Genomic DNA, 20905 nt, shown 5'->3' with positions numbered 1-20905 from the left:
GTTTGGACACCCTTGGAGATTTGTGTGCTCAGATAACTTTGACCAAGGTTTCAGACCTTAATTAGCCTGTTAGGGTTATGGCTTGTCCACCATCATTGTTGGGAAAGGACCGGGGATGCAAATTTCTCAGCTTTATAAATACCCAGCCTCCTCTAACCTTGTGCCAAAACACAGCAGCCATGGGTTCTTCTAAGTAGCTGCCTAGCACTCTGAAAATGAAAAAGGTGGAGGCCCACAGAGCAGGAGAAGGCTATAGAAAGATAGCAAAGTGTTTTCAAGTTGTCCTTTCCTCAGTTCGAAATGTAAGAAATGGCAACTTACAGTAACAGTGTCGGTCAAGTTAAGGTCTGGAAGACAAGGCAAAAATTCAGTGAGAGCTACTCGTAGGATTGCAAGAGAGGCAAATCAGAACCCCTGCTTGACTGAAAAAGACCTTCAGAAAGATTTAGCAGATTCTGGAGTTGTGGTACATTCTTCTACGTTCAGAGACACCTGCACAAATATGCTGTAGAAAATAATAATAACAGTCCACCTGATGAAGACGGTTTAACCGTTGAAACGCGTTGTAGTTCAACACTAAAATCCTTGTCTTGGTCTCGTTTCCAGCGCTCCTAGGACCGTTATTATTTTTTACTGCATTTTGTATCCTCTTAGAAGATTAACGGCTGGAGCTGCGGTGGACCTTTTGCCTTCATTTTGAATTGCGGCCCTCACAGCGCTCCCCGGTTACCGCTTTCTTTTACCTTGGATTTTAACCTGCACAAATATGACCTTCATGGAAAAATCATCAGAATAAAATATCTCCTGTATCCAACCATTAAGCATGGAGAGGATCAATCATGCTTTGGGGTTGTGTTCGTGCCAATGGCACGGGAAACATCTCAAGGGTAGAAAGAAGAATAGATTCTTAAAAATTTCAACAAACTCTTGATGCAAACATAGCACCATCTGTAAAAAAGCTGAAGATTAAAAGAAGATGGCTTCTACAAATGGATAATGATCCTAAACACATGTCAAAATCCACAATAGACGACCTCAAAAGGCGCAAGCTGAAGGTTTTATAGTGGCCTGATGTGATCATCATTGAAAATCTGTGGTCAGACCTCAAAATAGCAGTGCATGCAAGACGACCCAGGAATCTCACAGAACTGGAATAATTTTCCAAGGAAGAATGGATGAAAATCCCTTAAACAAGAATTGAAAGACTCCTGGCTGGTTACAAAAATGGTTACAAGCTGTGAGACTTGCAAAAGGAGGTGCTACTAGATACTAACCATGCAGGATGCCCAAACTTTTGCATTGGCCCATTTTCTTCTTTTTTTTTGTTGTAATTTTTAAAATGTAAAAAATGAAAATATATATATTTTTGCTTAAAATACAAAGGGAATGTGCCATCTTTATCAACTTGCTTAACTGTTCACAATAACATTTTGACCAGACGTGCCTAAACTTTTATATGGCATTGTATATCCATAATGGAGCAGGATCTTCTGAAGGAAACCCAAGCATACATGGGAAGAACATGTCCCTGGTGGGATATGAACCCAGGACCCCAATGCTGCAAGGGAACCGCCTAAACCATGGAGCGACTGTGCAGCTGTAAGATCATCATTTACCACACAAATAGTATATGGTATGTTATAACATTTCTACTATACATAGAAGGAAAAAAACTGCATGAGCACCGGACTAAAAGAGGAAAGCTGTTAGGCTAGTATTAGATCGAGAGATTGCAGAGGTTAAAGACAATCCTTCAGGTAGCACATACCGTAGTACTAAGAATTGCCGACGTGGATGTGGTGCCATGCTGTCTGTCACATAATGGAAAAGATCTGTGTTCTGATCTAAGGACTCCACCACTCTCCCTTGTAGGAGATCATCATCCCATAGGTGTCGCTCCCGTAAAACACGATGAAGTAGTGAGCTTGGTGGAGCCTCCACTTCTGCTGAAACTTTCCATAAACGCAAGGGATTTCCATCACCAACCTACAAACACAAGCGATAACTGTGTATTACAATTTTGAATGGCACCTTGGTCTGCTTCCTCCGTTACACCATGTTGTCACATAATCTGTCAGATGATAGAGCGCTGCATACACTGCCGCTCATAGAATTGTGTGGAAGTGGATTTTACTGTGACGTGGGGCACAAATTAATTTTTTTAATTTTTTTAAATGCAGAGTAACAAACAAGAAGTTTGTGACAACCCCTGTCCATATGCCCAATAAGAGAATATGGACGGTAAATAGTGAGGACCCCACTTTTGCCCCATTCCATTATCTAGAATTAAGAACCATTTTGGCAGATTCAAGTTGTCTACTTATATAAATGCTCAGCTATTCATCTTCAAGGAATTGTCTGGGCATAGGCATTGCTGACCTATCTACAAGATTGGACAATAAGAGCAGATTGGTGGGGGTCCAACAGACAGTACCCCCAAAGATTAGCGATTATTTACTCCGGCAGCAGCTGGATGTAAACACTGAGCGGAGCTGTAGAACATCTTGATTTGAAGTGTTGTAGCCTCCAATGCAACAAAAAAAAAAAATGGGGAAAAGCCATAAAATACTCATATTCTTCAAACATTTCAGTACCCCTACATGAAACGTACTACAAGCTATTGACCAGATGGTACCTTACTCCCTCCAGAATTGCACACTTCAAAGCTGATTTGTCTCCACTATGCTGGAGAGGATGCGGAAGTAAGGGAGATCTGATGGACATCTTTTGGACATGCCGAAAACTCACGAGTTTGTGGGATGAGATCTCTGAATACATTGGTAACCTTATTAACAGAGATTTTGTTCTCTCTCCACAAATAACATTTTTCTCTCTAGATATGGAAGATATTCATTGCTCAACTAGATATGTAATTATACACCTCTTATTGATAGTTAAGAACATGATTGCTACCCTTTGAAAAAGACCGGAGATTCCTAAGTTCTCGGACGTTGTGGACAAACTACAAATGCACAATACACTAGATTTGAAATTTGCTATTGCAAATGACTGTATGCATAAGTACGACAAAAAATGGAGTACATGGAACACCATTCTCCAAAATTCTGACTGATATCACGTTCTTTAGAGTTATAGAATGTAGATTTGCTTTTTCTTGTATATAGTTCTAATAAGGAAATATAGAAGTTAATGACAATGAGACAGACTTGATGCCAAATATTTTTTATGATTGGCCATAGATCTGTCTTATGTTCTTTGTTCCCTATTCCCTCCCCATTCCCCTTCCCTATATGTCACATTATTACGCTGTCTATAACAATAAAACTTAAAGAGCTGTTGAAAATTACAAAAGTTCAATAAAAACACTTAAACAAGAAGTGTTGTAGCCTCTGCCAGGTACTGCAGTACAGCTCCTATTCTTTTACATAGAAGCTGTGCTGCAAAAGCTGGCACTAACAGTAGCAGCCGATACGCTTTGAATAATCCTGTACATAGGTTAGGTAAGTCATCAATACCCATGCCTGGACAACACCTTTAATGGCCATATGTATTTTTGCATCTCCTCTGTCTGATTGGCCCCAGCTTACTAGCAAAATCAGACCAGACAGAAAGGGATAAATCTATCCCAATGGGAATTATGCAAAACCTTTGGGAATGATGCAAACCCGTTTTCAGACACAGAAGTTTCTACGGCCATGTGTAAATATCCTCTGGGTTTTCATGTCTTCCTAATAATTTTTCGCTGCATTCTTTTATTTCTATTGCTTAAAGTGGTTGGTTGGGCATACATTATATACATATCACATATTCCCAACATGGCCCAGTGAGGATCTCACCTTCTTACACGACAGCTCCGTGTTCTCTGGACCAGACATGCTTATCCAGCCTTTAAAACGTTCTGCGGATTCATGGAGGAGAGCTTGTATGCTGCTGTCCAAGACTGAAGAGAAATCTCGCGTCTCGCCCGACGAACCTACACAGAGATCTTCCAGTGACAGTGGATTGGTATCAGCAGCTAAATAGGAATTTCGGGACTGAAGCATCATATCATGGGGGATCTGCAGAACACACAGAACATACCGGTAATGAGATTCTTTAGGTTCATAAGCCGTACTCCACGTACAAGACTGAGGTAATATGCAATACTTACTGTATAACAATGTTACACGCCAAATGTGGCTTTTAGTAAAGACCCTTAGTAACTGCTCAGTCTACCGTGTACTAATGATAAACTGTGATATTTGATAAGTTACACCACAGGTATTTGGATGCAGTAGGAGCTGGCAAATCGCAGCCTCGCAGCGATCCTAGTGGTCATCCCGCAGGACAAGGTGTCGGTCAGAAGGGGCCATTACCTCTGAGCCCACCTTCTCACATTATGGTGATTTTTGCATTGTGCCACATGGTTGGTAGGTAGGACTGAAATATAGCCATAGAAATGTGTGATCGCACCTTGTATAAATAGGTCTACAGCAAAAGCACGAGAAACAGAAAAACTTGCTGTGAGACCGAGTCAAGGCCTGGGCATAGTCAGTCACTGAGGACAATAGTTTACATAGCACAAAAGACAGGATGCCCCATGATCTAGTCAAAGGACAACTCCGATTGTGAGGAAGTCTGTGCTGTGATTGGACGATGCTTCTGCGTGAGCGGGACAGAGTTTGTAGTGACTTCTACACATAAAGCCATTGGCAACAAGGGGTCAGAGGCCAAAAAGGGTTTTGCGCTTCTGTCCACATTGAGGGTGTGCTGCTGACACCAGTTGAAGCGGTATTACTGACATGGAGATAGCCCATGTTATGGACTTGGGGTTTAACCAAAAGTCAGCATGGTTGGTGCACACGCTGTACTTCTGCAACCATGTGTGGTTGGGAGAAATTCCTGAAAAACAGAGTGGGATAGGAGAAACTACAGCCCCTGGAAGAGTCAGGCCATCAGCATCCAAGAGGCTGACTCAACAAGGCAGACATGCCCAGATGGGACCAGTTATAGTAGGAGAGAGCCTCCCTTTGCGCCATAGAAGCACAGGAGGTTCAAGCAGGAGCGGATTGCCATCTTGGGCATGAACTGAACACCTGAAGGATTTTTAGTGAGGCGCACAGTCATCCAAGCACCAGAAAAGCGTCCTGACACTGTTCTGCAGAACAATTGCTTAGGAAGCACAGACAGTGTGCCACTTTTTCTAGGTCCTGAGGGGGTCCTAAATGTCATGTCAATGTTACACCTGCTTGATAGAATGGGTAAGGCTGGCAGTGTCCTGATGCTGCCATGTTTTCCAAACACCAGCTCCATATGCAAGCCTGTCATTACCAGCCGCCATACTAAATATCTCTTCTGAAGTGAATGTATTCTGCGTAGAGTGACACAGTGCAGACATATCCATTATACTGTAGCTGATGGGTAAAGCACTTCTACCATATCAGCAATATGGCTTCTCACTGACCTGAAAGAGCTTCTTGCATTCGGAGATCATATGAAGCAGCCCTTGAGTAGCAGCCATGTTCTCGCTGAGATCCTTGTGATCTGGTTTTCCAGAGGCCCCTCTCTTCTGTATGATCCTGAAGAAGACCCAGAATTAGCACCGCCAAATGATATATTACTTATGTATAAGTGCCAAGGATGATGTGGGCATTTAATCCTGGTTTACCATTCACTATACTAATATTATAAGTATTTCATAACCAGCCAGAAACTTTACGACTTAACAGATGGGTCACACAACACATAGTAAGCGCAACTACCATAGAGCGGCATTAACCCACAGAGTCGCCGGAAAACATTCTGCAAAATCAGCCCTTCTGCACAGAAAAAGTCTTTAAAAATGTGATTAACGCTGGTATGGAGCCATAATGGTGGTAACCAGGTGTATGCAGTATTTCAGATATTAGGAAAAGTAATTTATTAGAGACATTACAAGACATGTAATACTGGATTATTAACCTTTAATTTATAGAGTCAACACATTGTGTGGCAGATTGTATGTCAGCGGTGTCATTTAGTACAAGAATATTTAGCAATGAAACAAAAACATATTTCTTTTATTTGCAACAATAACACTCGTTAGACCAGTGGCCCGTGACTCCCATAACGCTTACAGAATTATCCCTAAAGTCGTCCCGTAAAGACTGTAAACTCAGCCAGAGGTGGTCGGGTGTCTGAGGGAAGCCGCCTCCTGCTCAGATCCAGGAACACAACACAGCATATGGGGCAACGGGGCTGAACGCTGTATGTGAGGGCCACACATGCACTCTATAGGAAGGACACATTGCTGCGGACAGAGGGGCACGCGGCTGGCACTGTATTAGGGGAGGGCTGTTTTATCGCTGTAAGAAGCAGGCAGCCATCCTTCAATGATATGCTGGAGTCCATACATTAAATAGAAAAAAAGACACACAAAACATTTCTGTGTCTCCCATGCATTACAATAGACAGAGACGGCACATGGGAAACCACCACTGCACGGCAACAGCGGACATTGTGCAGCCCTCCATCACTGACCATATCAGAGACCCCAGTACTGTGGTGGGTTCATCCCATCACATTTCATGCATAAGCAAGAACATAACTTTTATCCTCATATAAAGTCCACCCTCTTGCCAGGTTTAAAAATGTTGTGGAAAATCCCTTTAAAAGGAATATTCCCATCTAAGACAATTAAGGCACGTCCATATGAGGCCATCTGTTTATTCATTCCTGACCGGATGTGAGAGCCACCACATAGACATAGGGGATATTTTAAATAAGTGTTTACATCACATACGATATACCAAAACTCCTCCTATATACATCACACAGGAAACTCTGAGACTGCTGTATATACATCACATAGAACACACTGATAGTGCTGTAAAAACATCATATACAAGACAGCAAGACTGCTGTATACATCACATAGGAGATACTGAACTGGTGGATATACATCACATAGGATACACTGAGTCTGCTGCATACATCACGAGATATTGCAGCTGCTGTATACATCACGAGACACTGCGACTGCTGTATACATCACATACGATACACTGACTCTGCTCTATACATCAGAAGGCAGCTGTTGCATCACTGATCAATCACTAGTAACCATTCGATGAAACAAACATGACAGATCAAACATGGCACAGTTATTGCTATAGCATACAGAGACACAAATGTCAGTGGCGAGGTCCATACCGAGGAGATGTGGTCTCCTTTTTGGAAATGTTGAGATGGAAAACAGAAGGTGCAAGACACACAGCCAGGTTCCCAGGAGTCATCTGATTCTCTTGAGCGGAGGAGATGTCGCTTAGAAAATACAGTAATGTCTGCAGGACTTCTCTGTTCTCATCTGGCATCAGTAGAATTGCAGCCTGCACTGCCCGCAACCTCTGATCTTTAGGCACATCTGCAGAAGAGACAGAAAAAAAATAAAATATCTGTATAATTTATGTTTCCAACTAGTAGACGATCTTGTGTCTAATTTACCACAATCTACGGAATGAGGAATCCTAAGGAATATCAGTGAAATCAGTGGCCGAAATAATGACTATCCTTTAATAGAAGCCAAATTCCATAGATTTTACTCTACAACTTCCACCTTGTGACTCAAATTGTGCCAATGAATTTAAAGACTCACGCTGGTAAATCTGCAGGAAAGTTTCGGTCAGTTTGCTGGTAAAAATGGGTTCCGGCAGGTCTCTGAAGTACTGCTTCAGCAAATCAGCCACGTCATACGCCGACTGCCCCACATAGTTTACGTTGTCAGGAGAGGACTCGTTAGTTTGGCGTAGAACCTGAATACGAGACTTCACACCAGACTTCCTGAAGATTCCCACCTGCGGCACAGAGAATGGGGAATGAACGAGGAGTACAGGGTACAGCTAGACACACAGGTCCTCTACAGATGGGGGTTCTGAATACCAACAATCACCTTCACCTATAGGACACCAATCACTTTGAGGAAAAACGTGTGTACAAGACGACTACTAAAAATAAATGGACAACCTAGGAGACAAACTCAAGTCCACAATTCACTTCCTGATATCAAGGCTGATTTCTTGAGACTTTCCCATGAAGCTACATAAAGAAGCAGTGTGTTTCAGGTGTGCATTAAAATACATCCACAGGTGTGTCTCTAATTAACCCAGATGTTGCCAACAATGTACCAGAAGCTTCCAAACACATGACATCAACATATGGGCAGTCCAGAATTGTTTAAAGGCATAGTAATCTTAGTGTATGTAAACTTTTGACTTTGCAGTAAGTAATAAAAATGCCTTAAACCATTCTCTCTCATTATTCTGGCATTTGGCAAATATTCCTGTACACCCATCAATAAGGCTGGAATATGAGATGCCATTCTAAATGAACAGATGTAAACCGTGGCCCCGAGCAGGGCCGGCATCAACACCAGGTGCACCCGGGTAAGTGCCGGGGCCCTAGCGAGACGGGGGGGGGTCCATTTTGACAAGTGCGCAGCATCAATAGTAAAAAGATATAATGTTAAAAATAATAATTAAAAAAAGAATAAAAATCGTGCTATTCTCACCTTCCGGCCGCCCCCGCAGACTTCCCCATCCTCGCGATGTTCCTGGCAGCTCCCGTTCCCAGTGATCCTTTGCGAAATGACCCCGATGACGTAGGATCACGCGAGACCACTACGTCATCACAGGTCATTGTCTCGCAATGCATTACTGGAAATGAGAGCTGCCGGGAACATCACTGAGGCCTGGGCTGGATAAGGGGGCCGCCAGTAGATTAGTATATAACCATTTTTTATTTTAATTCTTTTTTTAACAGGGATATGGTGCCCACACTGCTATATACTACGTGGCTGTGTTATATACTACATGGCTGTGCTAGATACTACGTGGGCTGTGTTATATACTATGTGGGCTGTGCTATATACTATGTGGGCTGTGTTATATACTACGTGGGCTGTGCTATATACTACGTGGGCTGTGCTATATACTACGTGGGCTGTGCTATATACTACGTGGGCTGTGCTATATACTATGTGGCTGTGCTATATACTACGTGGCTGTGCTATATACTACACATTTAGCACTTTTACAAATGTTCTACGTTAATACTTTCTAATGTTTACTTTAAAAAGTTTTCCATTAAAAAATTGTCATATTCAATGTATGCAGTTTTTTCTTTGCAGTAAGTTCAGCTAACAATAAAATGCCTACTGGTAACTGAGGGAGAGGGAGAAGGTCACAAAAATTGGCATATAAGGGGTTGACTTATATAAAGCGCCTCGGCTGTATGGTATTGTAGAATTTACAATAGCTATCACTCATGTAAGAAGTGAAATCTGGCATTGTACTATACCTATATTTCTCTGCTGTATCTGTGCATCATGAATCGTGGTAGGTGTTAAAGGGGGGGCTCACTGAGACTCTTTCATCCGGGGCCCTCAAAAACCTGGAACCAGCCCTGGCCCCGAGACTGTGGCCACGGTCGGGCACATAATAATAATAATAATCTTTATTTATATAGCGCCAACATATTCCGCAGCGCTTTACAGTTTAACAGTTTCAAACACAACAGTCATAGGTAACAATGTTAACAATACAGCAATAAAGCAAAATAAGACGACCCTGCTCGTGAGAGCTTACAATCTACAATGAGGTGGGGAGATACAAAGTACAGGTATGTATTTACAATGATGTATTTACAATGATGGTCCAGCCATCTTCCGGGGGTGGGGGGTAGGTGAGATAGTGAATGGGCTACACACACACAAACATAAAATGACTGATTAGGGAACGCGATAGGCCGCTCTGAACAAATGAGTTTTGAGTGAGCGCCTAAAGCTATGCAAGTTGTGGATGGTCCTAATATCTTGAGGTAGAGCATTCCAGAGGATTGGCGCAGCACGGGAGAAGTCTTGGAGTCGGGAGTGGGAGGTACGGATTAGTGCAGAGGTTAGTCGAAAGTCGTTTGCAGAGCGCAGAGGTCGGTTAGGCCGATAGACAGAAATGAGGGAGGAGATGTAAGGGGGTGCCGCACTGTGGAGAGCTTTGTGGGTGAGAACAAGTACTTTGAATTGTATCCTGTAATGAATGGGCAGCCAGTGTAATGACTGGCGAAGAGCGGACTGTTGTGAATTTGGATTCTGGGCTCCCCCGGTGGCCGCTTGTGGAATTGGACTTGTCATCCTCTTTCCTGTTTCACCTGGTTCCATCAGTAGTGGGTGTCGCTATTTAAGCTCATTTCTCTGGTGGTTTCTTGCCGGTCAACAATGTTATCTGATGCCTCTCAGTGCTTGTTCCTGCTTCTAGACAACTACTAGATAAGTTGGACTTTTGTCCATGTTTTGTTTTGCCTATTTGTTCCAGTTCACAGCTGAAGTTTTGTTACTGTGTCTGGAAAGCTCTCGTTGATCAGGGATTGCTACTCTGGCGTTATGAGTTAATGCCAGAGTTTAAGGTAATCTCTGGATGGTGTTTTGTTAGTGTTTTTCTGCTGACCATGAAAGTATACTATCTGTCTTCTGCTATCTAGTAAGCGGACCTCAAATTTGCTAAGACTATTTTCCTGCTGCGTTTGTTGTTTCATCTGAACTCACCGTCATTATATGTGGGGGGCTACTGTCTTCTTTGGAATATTTCTCTAGAGGTGAGCCAGGTCTTATATTCCCCTCTGCTAGCTATTTAGGTCTTAGGCCAGAGCTGGGCATCTAGCGATAAATAGGAAATGCTACCTGGCTATTTCTAGTTGCGCGGCAGGCTTAGTTCATGGTCAGTATAGTTCCATCTTCCGAGAGCTTGTCCCTCTATAGGCTTGCTATGATCTCTGCCTGCAGAGATCATGACAGTTTGACCGGCCCCTAAAGTGTTAAAGACCCAGGTTGAGAAAGGAGAGTTATAAGAAGTCTGCTGGAATTTTTTTTTTTTTTTTTTTTTTTTCCTCCAGTCTGCCTTGCTGCAGTCTTTTTTTCTCTCTCTCCTCCTAATCTCTGTATGCTCTGTGTGCACCTGACAATAATGGATCTCCAGAGTGTAACTGCGGGTTTGAATAATCTCATCACGAAAGTACAAAATTTACAAGATTTTGTGGTACATGCTCCGGTATCTGAGCCGAGAATTCCTTTGCCGGAGTTCTTCACAGGGAATAGAGCTAGCTTCCAGAATTTCCGAAATAATTGTAAGCTTTATTTGTCCCTGAAGTCTCGTTCAGCTGGAGACCCTGCTCAGCAGGTTAGGATTGTGATTTCCTTGCTCAGGGGTGACCCTCAAGATTGGGCCTTCTCATTGCCAGCAGGGGATCCTGCGTTACGCGATGTGGATGCGTTTTTTCTGGCCTTGGGCTTGCTTTATGAGGAACCTCATTTGGAACTTCAGGCAGAAAAAGCTTTGATGGCACTATCTCAGGGGCAAGACGAAGCTGAAGTTTTCTGCCAAAAATTCCGTAAATGGTCTGTGCTTACTCAGTGGAATGAGTGCGCCTTGGCGGCAACTTTCAGAGAAGGTCTCTCTGATGCCGTTAAGGATGTTATGGTGGGGTTCCCTTTGCCTGCAGGTCTGAATGAGTCCATGACAATGGCTATTCAGATTGATAGGCGTCTGCGGGAGCGCAAACCGGTGCACCATCTGGCGGTGTCTATGGAAAAGACGCCAGAAAGTATGCAGTGTGATAGAATTCTGTCCAGGAGCGAGCGACAGAATTTTAGACGGAAGAATGGATTGTGTTTCTATTGTGGGGATTCTACTCATGTTATATCAGCATGCTCTAGGCGTACAAAGAAGCTTGATAAGTCTGTTTCCATTGGCACCATTCAGTCTAAGTTTATTTTGTCTGTAACCCTGATTTGCTCTTTGTCATCCATTGCCACGGACGCCTATGTTGACTCTGGCGCCGCTCTGAGTCTTATGGATTGGTCCTTTGCCAATCGTTGTGGTTTTGATTTAGAGCCTTTGGAGACTCTTATTCCTCTGAAGGGGATTGACTCCACCCCATTGGCTAATAATAAACCACAATACTGGACACAAGTAACCATGCGTATCAATCCGGATCACCAGGAGATTATTCGTTTCCTGGTGCTGTATAACTTACATGACGATTTGGTACTGGGATTGCCATGGTTGCAGTCTCACAACCCAGTCTTGGACTGGAGAGCAATGTCTGTGTTGAGCTGGGGATGTAAGGGTATTCATGGGGACGTACCTTTGGTTTCTATTTCGTCGTCCATTCCCTCTGAAGTCCCTGAGTTCCTCTCTGATTATCAAGACGTCTTTGACGAACCCAAGCTTGGGTCGTTACCTCCGCACCGTGAGTGCGATTGTGCCATAGATTTGATACCGGGTTGTAAATATCCAAAGGGTCGTTTGTTTAATTTGTCTGTGCCGGAACATGCTGCTATGCGGGAATATATAAAGGAGTCTTTGGAAAAGGGACATATTCGTCCATCTTCTTCTCCCTTGGGAGCTGGGTTTTTCTTTGTCTCAAAAAAAAGACGGCTCTTTGAGACCATGTATTGATTATCGGCTTCTGAATAAGATCACTGTTAAGTATCAATACCCATTGCCATTGCTTACTGATTTGTTTGCTCGTATAGAGGGTGCTAAGTGGTTCTCTAAAATTGATCTTCGTGGGGCGTATAATTTGGTGCGGATCAGGCAGGGGGATGAGTGGAAGACCGCATTTAATACGCCCGAGGGCCACTTTGAGTATTTGGTCATGCCTTTTGGTCTTTCTAATGCCCCTTCAGTTTTCCAGTCTTTTATGCATGATATTTTCCGCGATTTTCTGGATAAATTTATGATAATATATCTGGATGATATTCTGATTTTTTCTGATGACTGGGACTCTCATGTCCAGCAGGTCAGGAGAGTTTTTCAGGTTCTGCGGTCTAATTCTTTATGTGTGAAGGGGTCTAAGTGCGTTTTTGGGGTCCAGAAAATTTCCTTTTTGGGGTATATTTTTTCTCCCTCTTCCATTGAGATGGATCCCGTCAAGGTGCAAGCTATTTGTGACTGGACTCAGCCCTCCTCTCTTAAGGGTCTTCAGAGATTTTTGGGCTTTGCCAACTTTTACCGCCGATTTATTGCTGGTTTTTCGGATGTCGTTAAACCACTGACTGATTTGACCAGACAAGGCGCTGATGTTGCTAATTGGTCCCCTCATGCTGTAGAGGCCTTTCAGGAGCTTAAGCGCCGTTTTGCCTCTGCCCCTGTGTTGCGTCAGCCTGATGTGAATCTGCCTTTTCAGGTTGAGGTTGACGCTTCGGAGATCGGAGCTGGGGCAGTGTTGTCGCAGAAAGGTTCCGACTGCTCCGTCATTAGGCCTTGTGCCTTCTTTTCTCGCAAATTTTCGCCCGCAGAGCAGAATTATGATGTTGGGAATCGGGAGCTTTTGGCCATGAAGTGGGCGTTTGAGGAGTGGCGCCATTGGCTCGAGGGGGCTAGGCATCAGGTGGTGGTATTGACTGACCACAAAAATTTGATTTATCTTGAGACTGCCAGACGCCTGAATCCTAGACAGGCGCGCTGGTCTTTATTTTTTTCTCGCTTTAATTTTGTGGTGTCATACCTACCGGGTTCTAAGAATGTTAAGGCAGATGCCCTTTCTAGGAGTTTTGACCCGGACTCTCCTGGTAATTCTGAACCCACAGGTATCCTTAGGGAGGGAGTAATTTTGTCGGCCGTTTCTCCTGATCTGCGGCGGTCCTTGCAAGAGTTTCAGGCGGATAGACCGGATCGTTGTCCGCCTGATAGACTGTTTGTTCCGGATGATTGGACCAGCAGAGTCATCTCTGAGGTACATTCTTCTGCATTGGCAGGTCATCCCGGAATTTTTGGTACCAGGGATTTGGTGGCAAGATCCTTCTGGTGGCCTTCCCTGTCACGAGATGTGCGAGTCTTTGTGCAGTCATGTGACGTTTGTGCTCGGGCCAAGTCTTGTAGTTCTCGGGCTAGCGGACTGCTGTTGCCCTTGCCTATTCCTAAGAGGCCTTGGACACACATCTCGATGGATTTTATTTCAGATCTGCCTGTTTCCCAGAAGATGTCTGTCATCTGGGTGGTCTGTGACCGTTTCTCTAAAATGGTCCATTTGGTTCCTCTGCCCAAGTTGCCTTCTTCTTCTGAGTTGGTTCCTCTGTTTTTTCAGAATGTTGTCCGATTGCACGGTATTCCTGAGAATATTGTTTCTGACAGAGGTACCCAATTTGTGTCTAGATTTTGGCGGGCATTCTGTGCTAGGATGGGCATAGATTTGTCTTTTTCATCTGCTTTTCACCCTCAGACTAATGGCCAGACCGAGCGGACTAATCAGACCCTTGAGACATATCTGAGGTGTTTTGTCTCTGCTGACCAGGATGATTGGGTTGCTTTTTTGCCATTGGCAGAGTTCGCCCTCAATAATCGGGCCAGTTCTTCCACCTTGGTGTCCCCGTTTTTCTGTAATTCGGGGTTTCACCCTCGATTTTCCTCCGGTCAGGTGGAATCCTCGGATTGTCCTGGAGTGGATGCGGTGGTGGAGAGATTGCATCACATCTGGGGGCAGGTTATGGACAATTTGAAGTTGTCCCAGGAGAAGACTCAGCGTTTTGCCAACCGTCATCGTCGTGTTGGTTCTCGGCTTTGTGTTGGAGATTTAGTGTGGTTGTCTTCTCGTTTTGTCCCTATGAGGGTCTCTTCTCCTAAGTTTAAACCTCGGTTCATCGGCCCTTATAGAATATTGGAGATTCTTAATCCTGTTTCTTTCCGTTTGGACCTCCCTGCGTCCTTTTCCATTCATAACGTTTTTCATCGGTCGTTATTGCGCAGGTATGAGGTACCTGTTGTACCTTCAGTTGAGCCTCCTGCTCCGGTGTTGGTTGAGGGTGAGTTGGAGTACGTTGTGGAGAAAATTTTGGACTCTCGTGTTTCCAGACGGAAACTCCAGTATCTGGTCAACTGGAAGGGTTACGGCCAGGAGGATAATTCTTGGGTCAATGCATCTGATGTTCATGCTTCTGATCTTGTTCGTGCCTTCCATAGGGCTCATCCTGGTCGCCCTGGTGGATCTGGTGAGGGTTCGGTGCCCCCTCCTTGAGGGGGGGGTACTGTTGTGAATTTGGATTCTGGGCTCCCCCGGTGGCCGCTTGTGGAATTGGACTTGTCATCCTCTTTCCTGTTTCACCTGGTTCCATCAGTAGTGGGTGTCGCTATTTAAGCTCATTTCTCTGGTGGTTTCTTGCCGGTCAACAATGTTATCTGATGCCTCTCAGTGCTTGTTCCTGCTTCTAGACAACTACTAGATAAGTTGGACTTTTGTCCATGTTTTGTTTTGCCTATTTGTTCCAGTTCACAGCTGAAGTTTTGTTACTGTGTCTGGAAAGCTCTCGTTGATCAGGGATTGCTACTCTGGCGTTATGAGTTAATGCCAGAGTTTAAGGTAATCTCTGGATGGTGTTTTGTTAGTGTTTTTCTGCTGACCATGAAAGTATACTATCTGTCTTCTGCTATCTAGTAAGCGGACCTCAAATTTGCTAAGACTATTTTCCTGCTGCGTTTGTTGTTTCATCTGAACTCACCGTCATTATATGTGGGGGGCTACTGTCTTCTTTGGAATATTTCTCTAGAGGTGAGCCAGGTCTTATATTCCCCTCTGCTAGCTATTTAGGTCTTAGGCCAGAGCTGGGCATCTAGCGATAAATAGGAAATGCTACCTGGCTATTTCTAGTTGCGCGGCAGGCTTAGTTCATGGTCAGTATAGTTCCATCTTCCGAGAGCTTGTCCCTCTATAGGCTTGCTATGATCTCTGCCTGCAGAGATCATGACAGCGGACACGTCCGAGTAACGATTAGCCAGATGGACGACCCTGGCTGCTGCATTAAGGATAGACTGGAGAGGGGAAAGTCGCGTGAGGGGGAGGCCAATTAAAAGAGAGTTACAGTAGTCCAGACGGGAGTGGATTAGGGCGACAGTGAGAGTTTTTGTTGTCTCCATGGTGAGAAAAGGGCGGATTCTAGAGATGTTCTTTAGGTGTAAGCGGCACGAGCGGGCAAGAGATTGTATGTGGGAGGTGAAGGAGAGATCGGAGTCAAACATGACACCCAGACAGCGTGCCTGCTGCCGGGGTGTTATTATGGTGCCACCCACGGAGAGGGAAATGTCAGATTTAGGGAGGTTCGTAGAAGGCGGGAGCAGAAGAAGTTCCGTTTTGGAGAGGTTGAGCTTCAGATAGAGAGCGGACATGATGTTAGAGACTGCAGACAGACAGTCAGTGGCGTTCTGTAGTACAGCGGGGGTAAGGTCAGGGGCTGATGTGTATAGTTGTGTGTCATCAGCATAAAGATGGTACTGAAAGCCAAATCTGCTGATGGTCTGTCCAATTGGGGCCGTGTAGAGGGAGAAGAGAAGGGGGCCAAGGACTGAGCCCTGAGGTACCCCGACAGTGAGAGGAAGAGGAGATGAAGTGGAGCCGGAGAACAGAACACTGAAGGAGCGTTCAGAAAGATAGGAAGAGAACCAGGAGAGAGCAGTGTTCTTAATGCCTAGTGACTGGAGCCTAGACAGTAGGAGAGGGTGGTCAACAGTGTCGAAAGCTGCAGAAAGATCGAGGAGAATGAGCAGAGAGTGGTCACCGTTACATTTTGCTGTCAGAAGGTCATTGGTCACCTTGATGAGTGCAGTTTCTGTTGAATGTAGGGGGCGGAACCCGGACTGTGAAGGGTCTAGGAGGGAATGAGTGGAGAGGTAACGGGTAAGGCGGGAGTAGACTAGGCGCTCCAGGAGTTTTGAGATGAAGGGTAGATTGGAGACCGGTCTGTAGTTGTTTGCACATGATGGGTCAAGGGTGGGTTTTTTTAGTAATGGAGTAATGATAGAGTGTTTGAAGGAGGAGGGGAAAATGCCAGAGGAGAGGGAGAGATTAAAGATTGCAGTTAGGTGAGTTGTGACGACTGGAGAGAGAGACTGGAGGAGGTGTGAGGGAATGGGGTCGGTGGTGCATGTAGTCGGACGAGAAGAGGAGAGGAGCTTGGAGACTTCTTCTTCTGTGATGGGATCGAATGTGGAGAGTGAGCCAGGGGAGATGCAGGGAGGAATGGGAGTCATTGCACTTGGTGTCTGGGAGTGGATTTCCTGACGGATGTTATCTATTTTCTCTATAAAGTGGGAGGCCAGGTCATCAGCACAAATGTCTGTGATAGGGTCTTGTGCTTTTGGCCTGAGGAGGGAGTGAAATGTGTCAAAAAGTTTCTTGGGGTTGTTGGATAGTGAGGAGATCAGGGTGGTGAAGTAGGTTTGTTTGGCAAGGTGAAGGGCAGAGTTATAGGTCCTTAACATAAATTTGAAGTGCAAGAAGTCTTCTGGGGTGCGAGTTTTCCTCCATAAGCGTTCAGCACACCTGGAGCATCGCTGGAGGAATCGGGTTTGCGATGTGAGCCAGGGCTGTTTCACTCTGTGTTTGGAGGTTCTGAAGGTGAGGGGAGCTACTTGGTCTAGGGTGCTTCTAAGAGTGTCATTGAAGTAATGTACAGCCAGATCAGGACAGGAAAAAGAGGAGACTGGGGACAGTGATGAGTGTAAGGAGTCTGAAAGTGTGTGAGGATTAATAGCATGTAGATTTCTTAATGTGTGGTAGGTAGGAGAGTGCTGGGGTGGGCGAGGAATTGTGAGTGTGAAGGAGAGAATGTTGTGGTCAGAGAGGGGAAGTGGTGAGTTATCGAGGTGGGGAATTAAACAGAGCCGGACAAAGACCAGGTCCAGGGTGTTACCGTCTTTGTGTGTTTCAGAGGTTGAGAGCTGTGAGAGGCCTAGAGAAGTGGTTAGTGACAGAAGCTGGGATGCAGATGTGGACGTGGGGCTGTTAATGGGAATGTTGAAGTCTCCCAGGATAAGGGTTGGTAATTCTGAGGACATGAAGTGCGGCAGCCAGGCTGAGAAGTCGTCCAGGAAGTGGGTAGGTGAGCCTGGGGGCCGGTATATGACCGCTACTCTGAGGGAGAGGGGACGGAAGAGCCTGACGGTGTGGACCTCAAAAGAAGGGAATGAGAGTGATGGAACTGGGGGTATAACCTGGAACGTGCATTGGGGGGACAAGAGTATGCCGACTCCACCACCAGGTCTGTTAGTGGGTCTTGGGGAATGGGAGAATTGTAAGCCACCATGGGAAATGGCAGCAGGGGAGACAGTGTCAGAGTCTTGGATCCAGGTTTCAGTGAGGGCCAACAGATTGAGAGAGTTGTTCAGAAAGTAGTTGTGCAGGAAAGGGAGCTTGTTACATACAGACCGTGGATTCCAAAGGGCACAATTGAAAGGGAGAGGTGAGGGAGTGCAAGTAATATTAATAAGGTTAGTATGGTTTTGATATGAGATAGGGTAGCAGTTGAGGTTGGGGGATGGGGGACCGGGGTTGGGGGATATGTCCCCTGAAATCAGTAGGAGTAACAAGATAAAAAGCAAGTAGTTTTTTGAAGTGTTTGTAGTTTTTTTTTTGTGCAGTGTGTTTGGGTAAGATGGGCTGAGGTTTTTCAGGAAGGTGAGAAGTGCATGGGAGCTGTACATGGGAGAGGGAAGCAGTGAGGAGCTGATGTGTATGAGTCGTGGTGGAGGGGGGATTGGGCGGTGAATGTGGATTGCAAGGGAGCATAGGAGGATAGGAATAAAGCACATGGTGAGAAGGGAAAACAGAGTGTGGCATACCTCCTCAGTGTGCACCTAGCCTTAGTGAATGGGGGCAGCACAGAAGAAGTCTTGCGCACAGGGTTGAGACAATGTAATCAAGGAGCATGAAAGTCTTAAGTCACTGAGCAAAAAGCACAGGATTTTCGTCTGAGACATCAGCCGGGCATATAGCATTCATGGGGCGTGTACCTGGTCCAGACACTGGCTGCGGATATAGCGCATAGCTTGCTGGATACACTGTGGTAGCGGTTGGCCCGTCCTTTGCACATTTATTATCGGAGGAACCCCAAACACCACTCTCCCTCTGTAGTCCAAAGGCTTACTTCTTTTCATAAATTTAGGGACAGTCCTAAAAGTGATACATCAATGAGAACAATTATAAACACAGGATTGACCAAAAAGGTTAGAAAATTAGTAAAGGAGTATAAATAACATTCATATCACAGCAATATTGGACAGCAGCCCGTCCTGGGCTTAGGTAGTAATGGTACAGACATATACAGGATTACTGGGGGACACTAGTGCACAACAGTCCGACACTGCACCGAGACACTACTGAATTTCACCACTAGAGGGAGCACACAGACCATTCAATGAAATGAGGCATCTAGAGCCAAAATATGATGGAAATCAAGGGCTTTGTGCCCACAAAATATGGACCGATTCATAAAAGGTTGTCATTTTGCATGCCAGTCTTTATGAAGGGTGCACTAGAATAAAATGCATCAAATGAGTCAATAGGCCTGCACCTCTAATGAATTTGGTACATCTCTCAGCTGTGTGCCCCCACCAGAAAGGTACTCCATGCATGGGCTGGTGTACGGCTGTCAACATTTATGCAACTTTTGTTGGATAAATAATTATTAATTAGAAACATGTTTGGACACGCCCCCTCTGACTAAGCTCCACCCACTTTCAATATATTCAAAACTGTCCAGAAACGGTGTGAAAAAGTCACATTTTTTTTTAGCACAGACTGTTTAAAACTCCTTGATGAATCAGCCCCTACATCTGAACTGAAGAGTGCAGATCCATTCATATAGGCGCTATGTGGAAGCAGGTTTGCACTGATGATCCATGATGCCGTGTGTAGTTCTCCATTGACTTCCATGGGAGACAAATCCTGCTGAGCAGTATTGGGTACATGCAGCTACTACGTCCATATTGACAGGCCACAATCTGATCATGGTCAAAGGAAGCCATCATCAAAAAATTACCTACTGTTCAAAACAGGTTTATGTGTTAAAAAAGAATAAATAGGGTTGGTTCTGATCATCATGGCTATGTACATGTGTTGTTTCCTTAAACAGGTAATTAGAATCTACACAAAACCTCAGTGTTCAGCATGAAAGTTGCAAGATTTCTATTTTTTTTTTTTTAGATTGAATACAGACTGTGAAATGTAAGAGAAAAAAAAAACGACCCCTTTAACACAAAAACCTGATTTATTTAATAGGTCACTTTCTGATGATCGCTTCTCTTTAAAGAGTTTATTCGCAAGACACGGTTTTGCCATAATTTAGCAAGACGTCATGCACAGATCATAACATGACATATGAAGTATCAATCAACCCTAATTTAACAGCCCCAATCACAGTGGCCTTACTTCGGCACAATTCGGCATCCGCGGACTAGCTGATTTAGCGCCTATTTTTCTTGTAGCGGTGCAGTAGGCAGAGCCAAGAACTCATAAAAACATGTTCCAGATGGAAGCAAGCAACACAAACTCTACTCACCATGCCCAGCCCTGCTTGCTTGGCACAGAGTACTTCTCCATGATAGCAGTAAGTCTGAGTAATGATAACTTCTGCAGGAGATTGAGCTGAGCTGCAGATTGCCTGTTAATCTCGAGGGATGCCGAGCTGAGGCTTGGCCGATGCGAGTTCTGGAAGCTGTGCCAGCGAAGCTTCCTGCCAGGGAGAGAGAATAAGTGACAAAAGAATTCTGCACATTAACCCTGCTGCAACTTAAATGGTCACTTTCCTTTCTTGGAATTGTGAGCAAAATTATAGTACAAGCAAAAATAAGTTACTTTGTAAACTAGCTTATAAGATAGTTCAGCTTCTGTCTCCACTTAGGAGACCCCTATACCACCCGCTTCTATTAAACTCACCCTCTACTAACAGTTCACATCCGTCTTGGTCAAACAAGATGGACTGCCAGCTCAGTAAGGTGTAAGATTACACCTCCTATTATAATTTATGGAGACGCGAGGGGGAGTGAGGAGCAGAATGAAGAAAAAAACAGAAGCAGACAAGACAGGGAGATCTACTCAAGCGAGTGAGTGATTAAGCTTATTCAAGAGCTGGATTCACAGCCTCACAGCTCAGTACTGCTGTTTTTAC

General features: G+C 44.7%; 1 protein-coding gene across 4 annotated transcripts in view; it reads right to left on the bottom strand.

Moving 5' to 3' along the window:
• Positions 1–20905, bottom strand: part of STARD8 (StAR related lipid transfer domain containing 8) — a 233389-nt gene that overhangs the window by 3855 nt on the left and 208629 nt on the right. For all 4 annotated transcript variants that reach the window (XM_077284933.1, XM_077284931.1, XM_077284932.1 and 1 more), the window contains 7 exons: positions 20297–20470; positions 18750–18909; positions 7574–7772; positions 7132–7342; positions 5405–5519; positions 3798–4019; positions 1769–1986 (listed from right to left, as the gene is read on the bottom strand). In XM_077284933.1, the coding sequence (XP_077141048.1) occupies positions 1769–1986; positions 3798–4019; positions 5405–5519; positions 7132–7342; positions 7574–7772; positions 18750–18909; positions 20297–20470 (1299 nt within the window). The remainder of the gene's footprint in view (positions 1–1768; positions 1987–3797; positions 4020–5404; positions 5520–7131; positions 7343–7573; positions 7773–18749; positions 18910–20296; positions 20471–20905) is intronic.

The sequence above is a fragment of the Ranitomeya variabilis genome, chromosome 2, assembly GCF_051348905.1.
Source record: "Ranitomeya variabilis isolate aRanVar5 chromosome 2, aRanVar5.hap1, whole genome shotgun sequence".
NCBI classification, from domain to species: Eukaryota; Metazoa; Chordata; class Amphibia; order Anura; family Dendrobatidae; genus Ranitomeya; species Ranitomeya variabilis.
The sequence above is the reverse complement of the archived record's forward strand: the minus strand, read 5'-3'. Positions and strand labels throughout refer to the sequence as shown.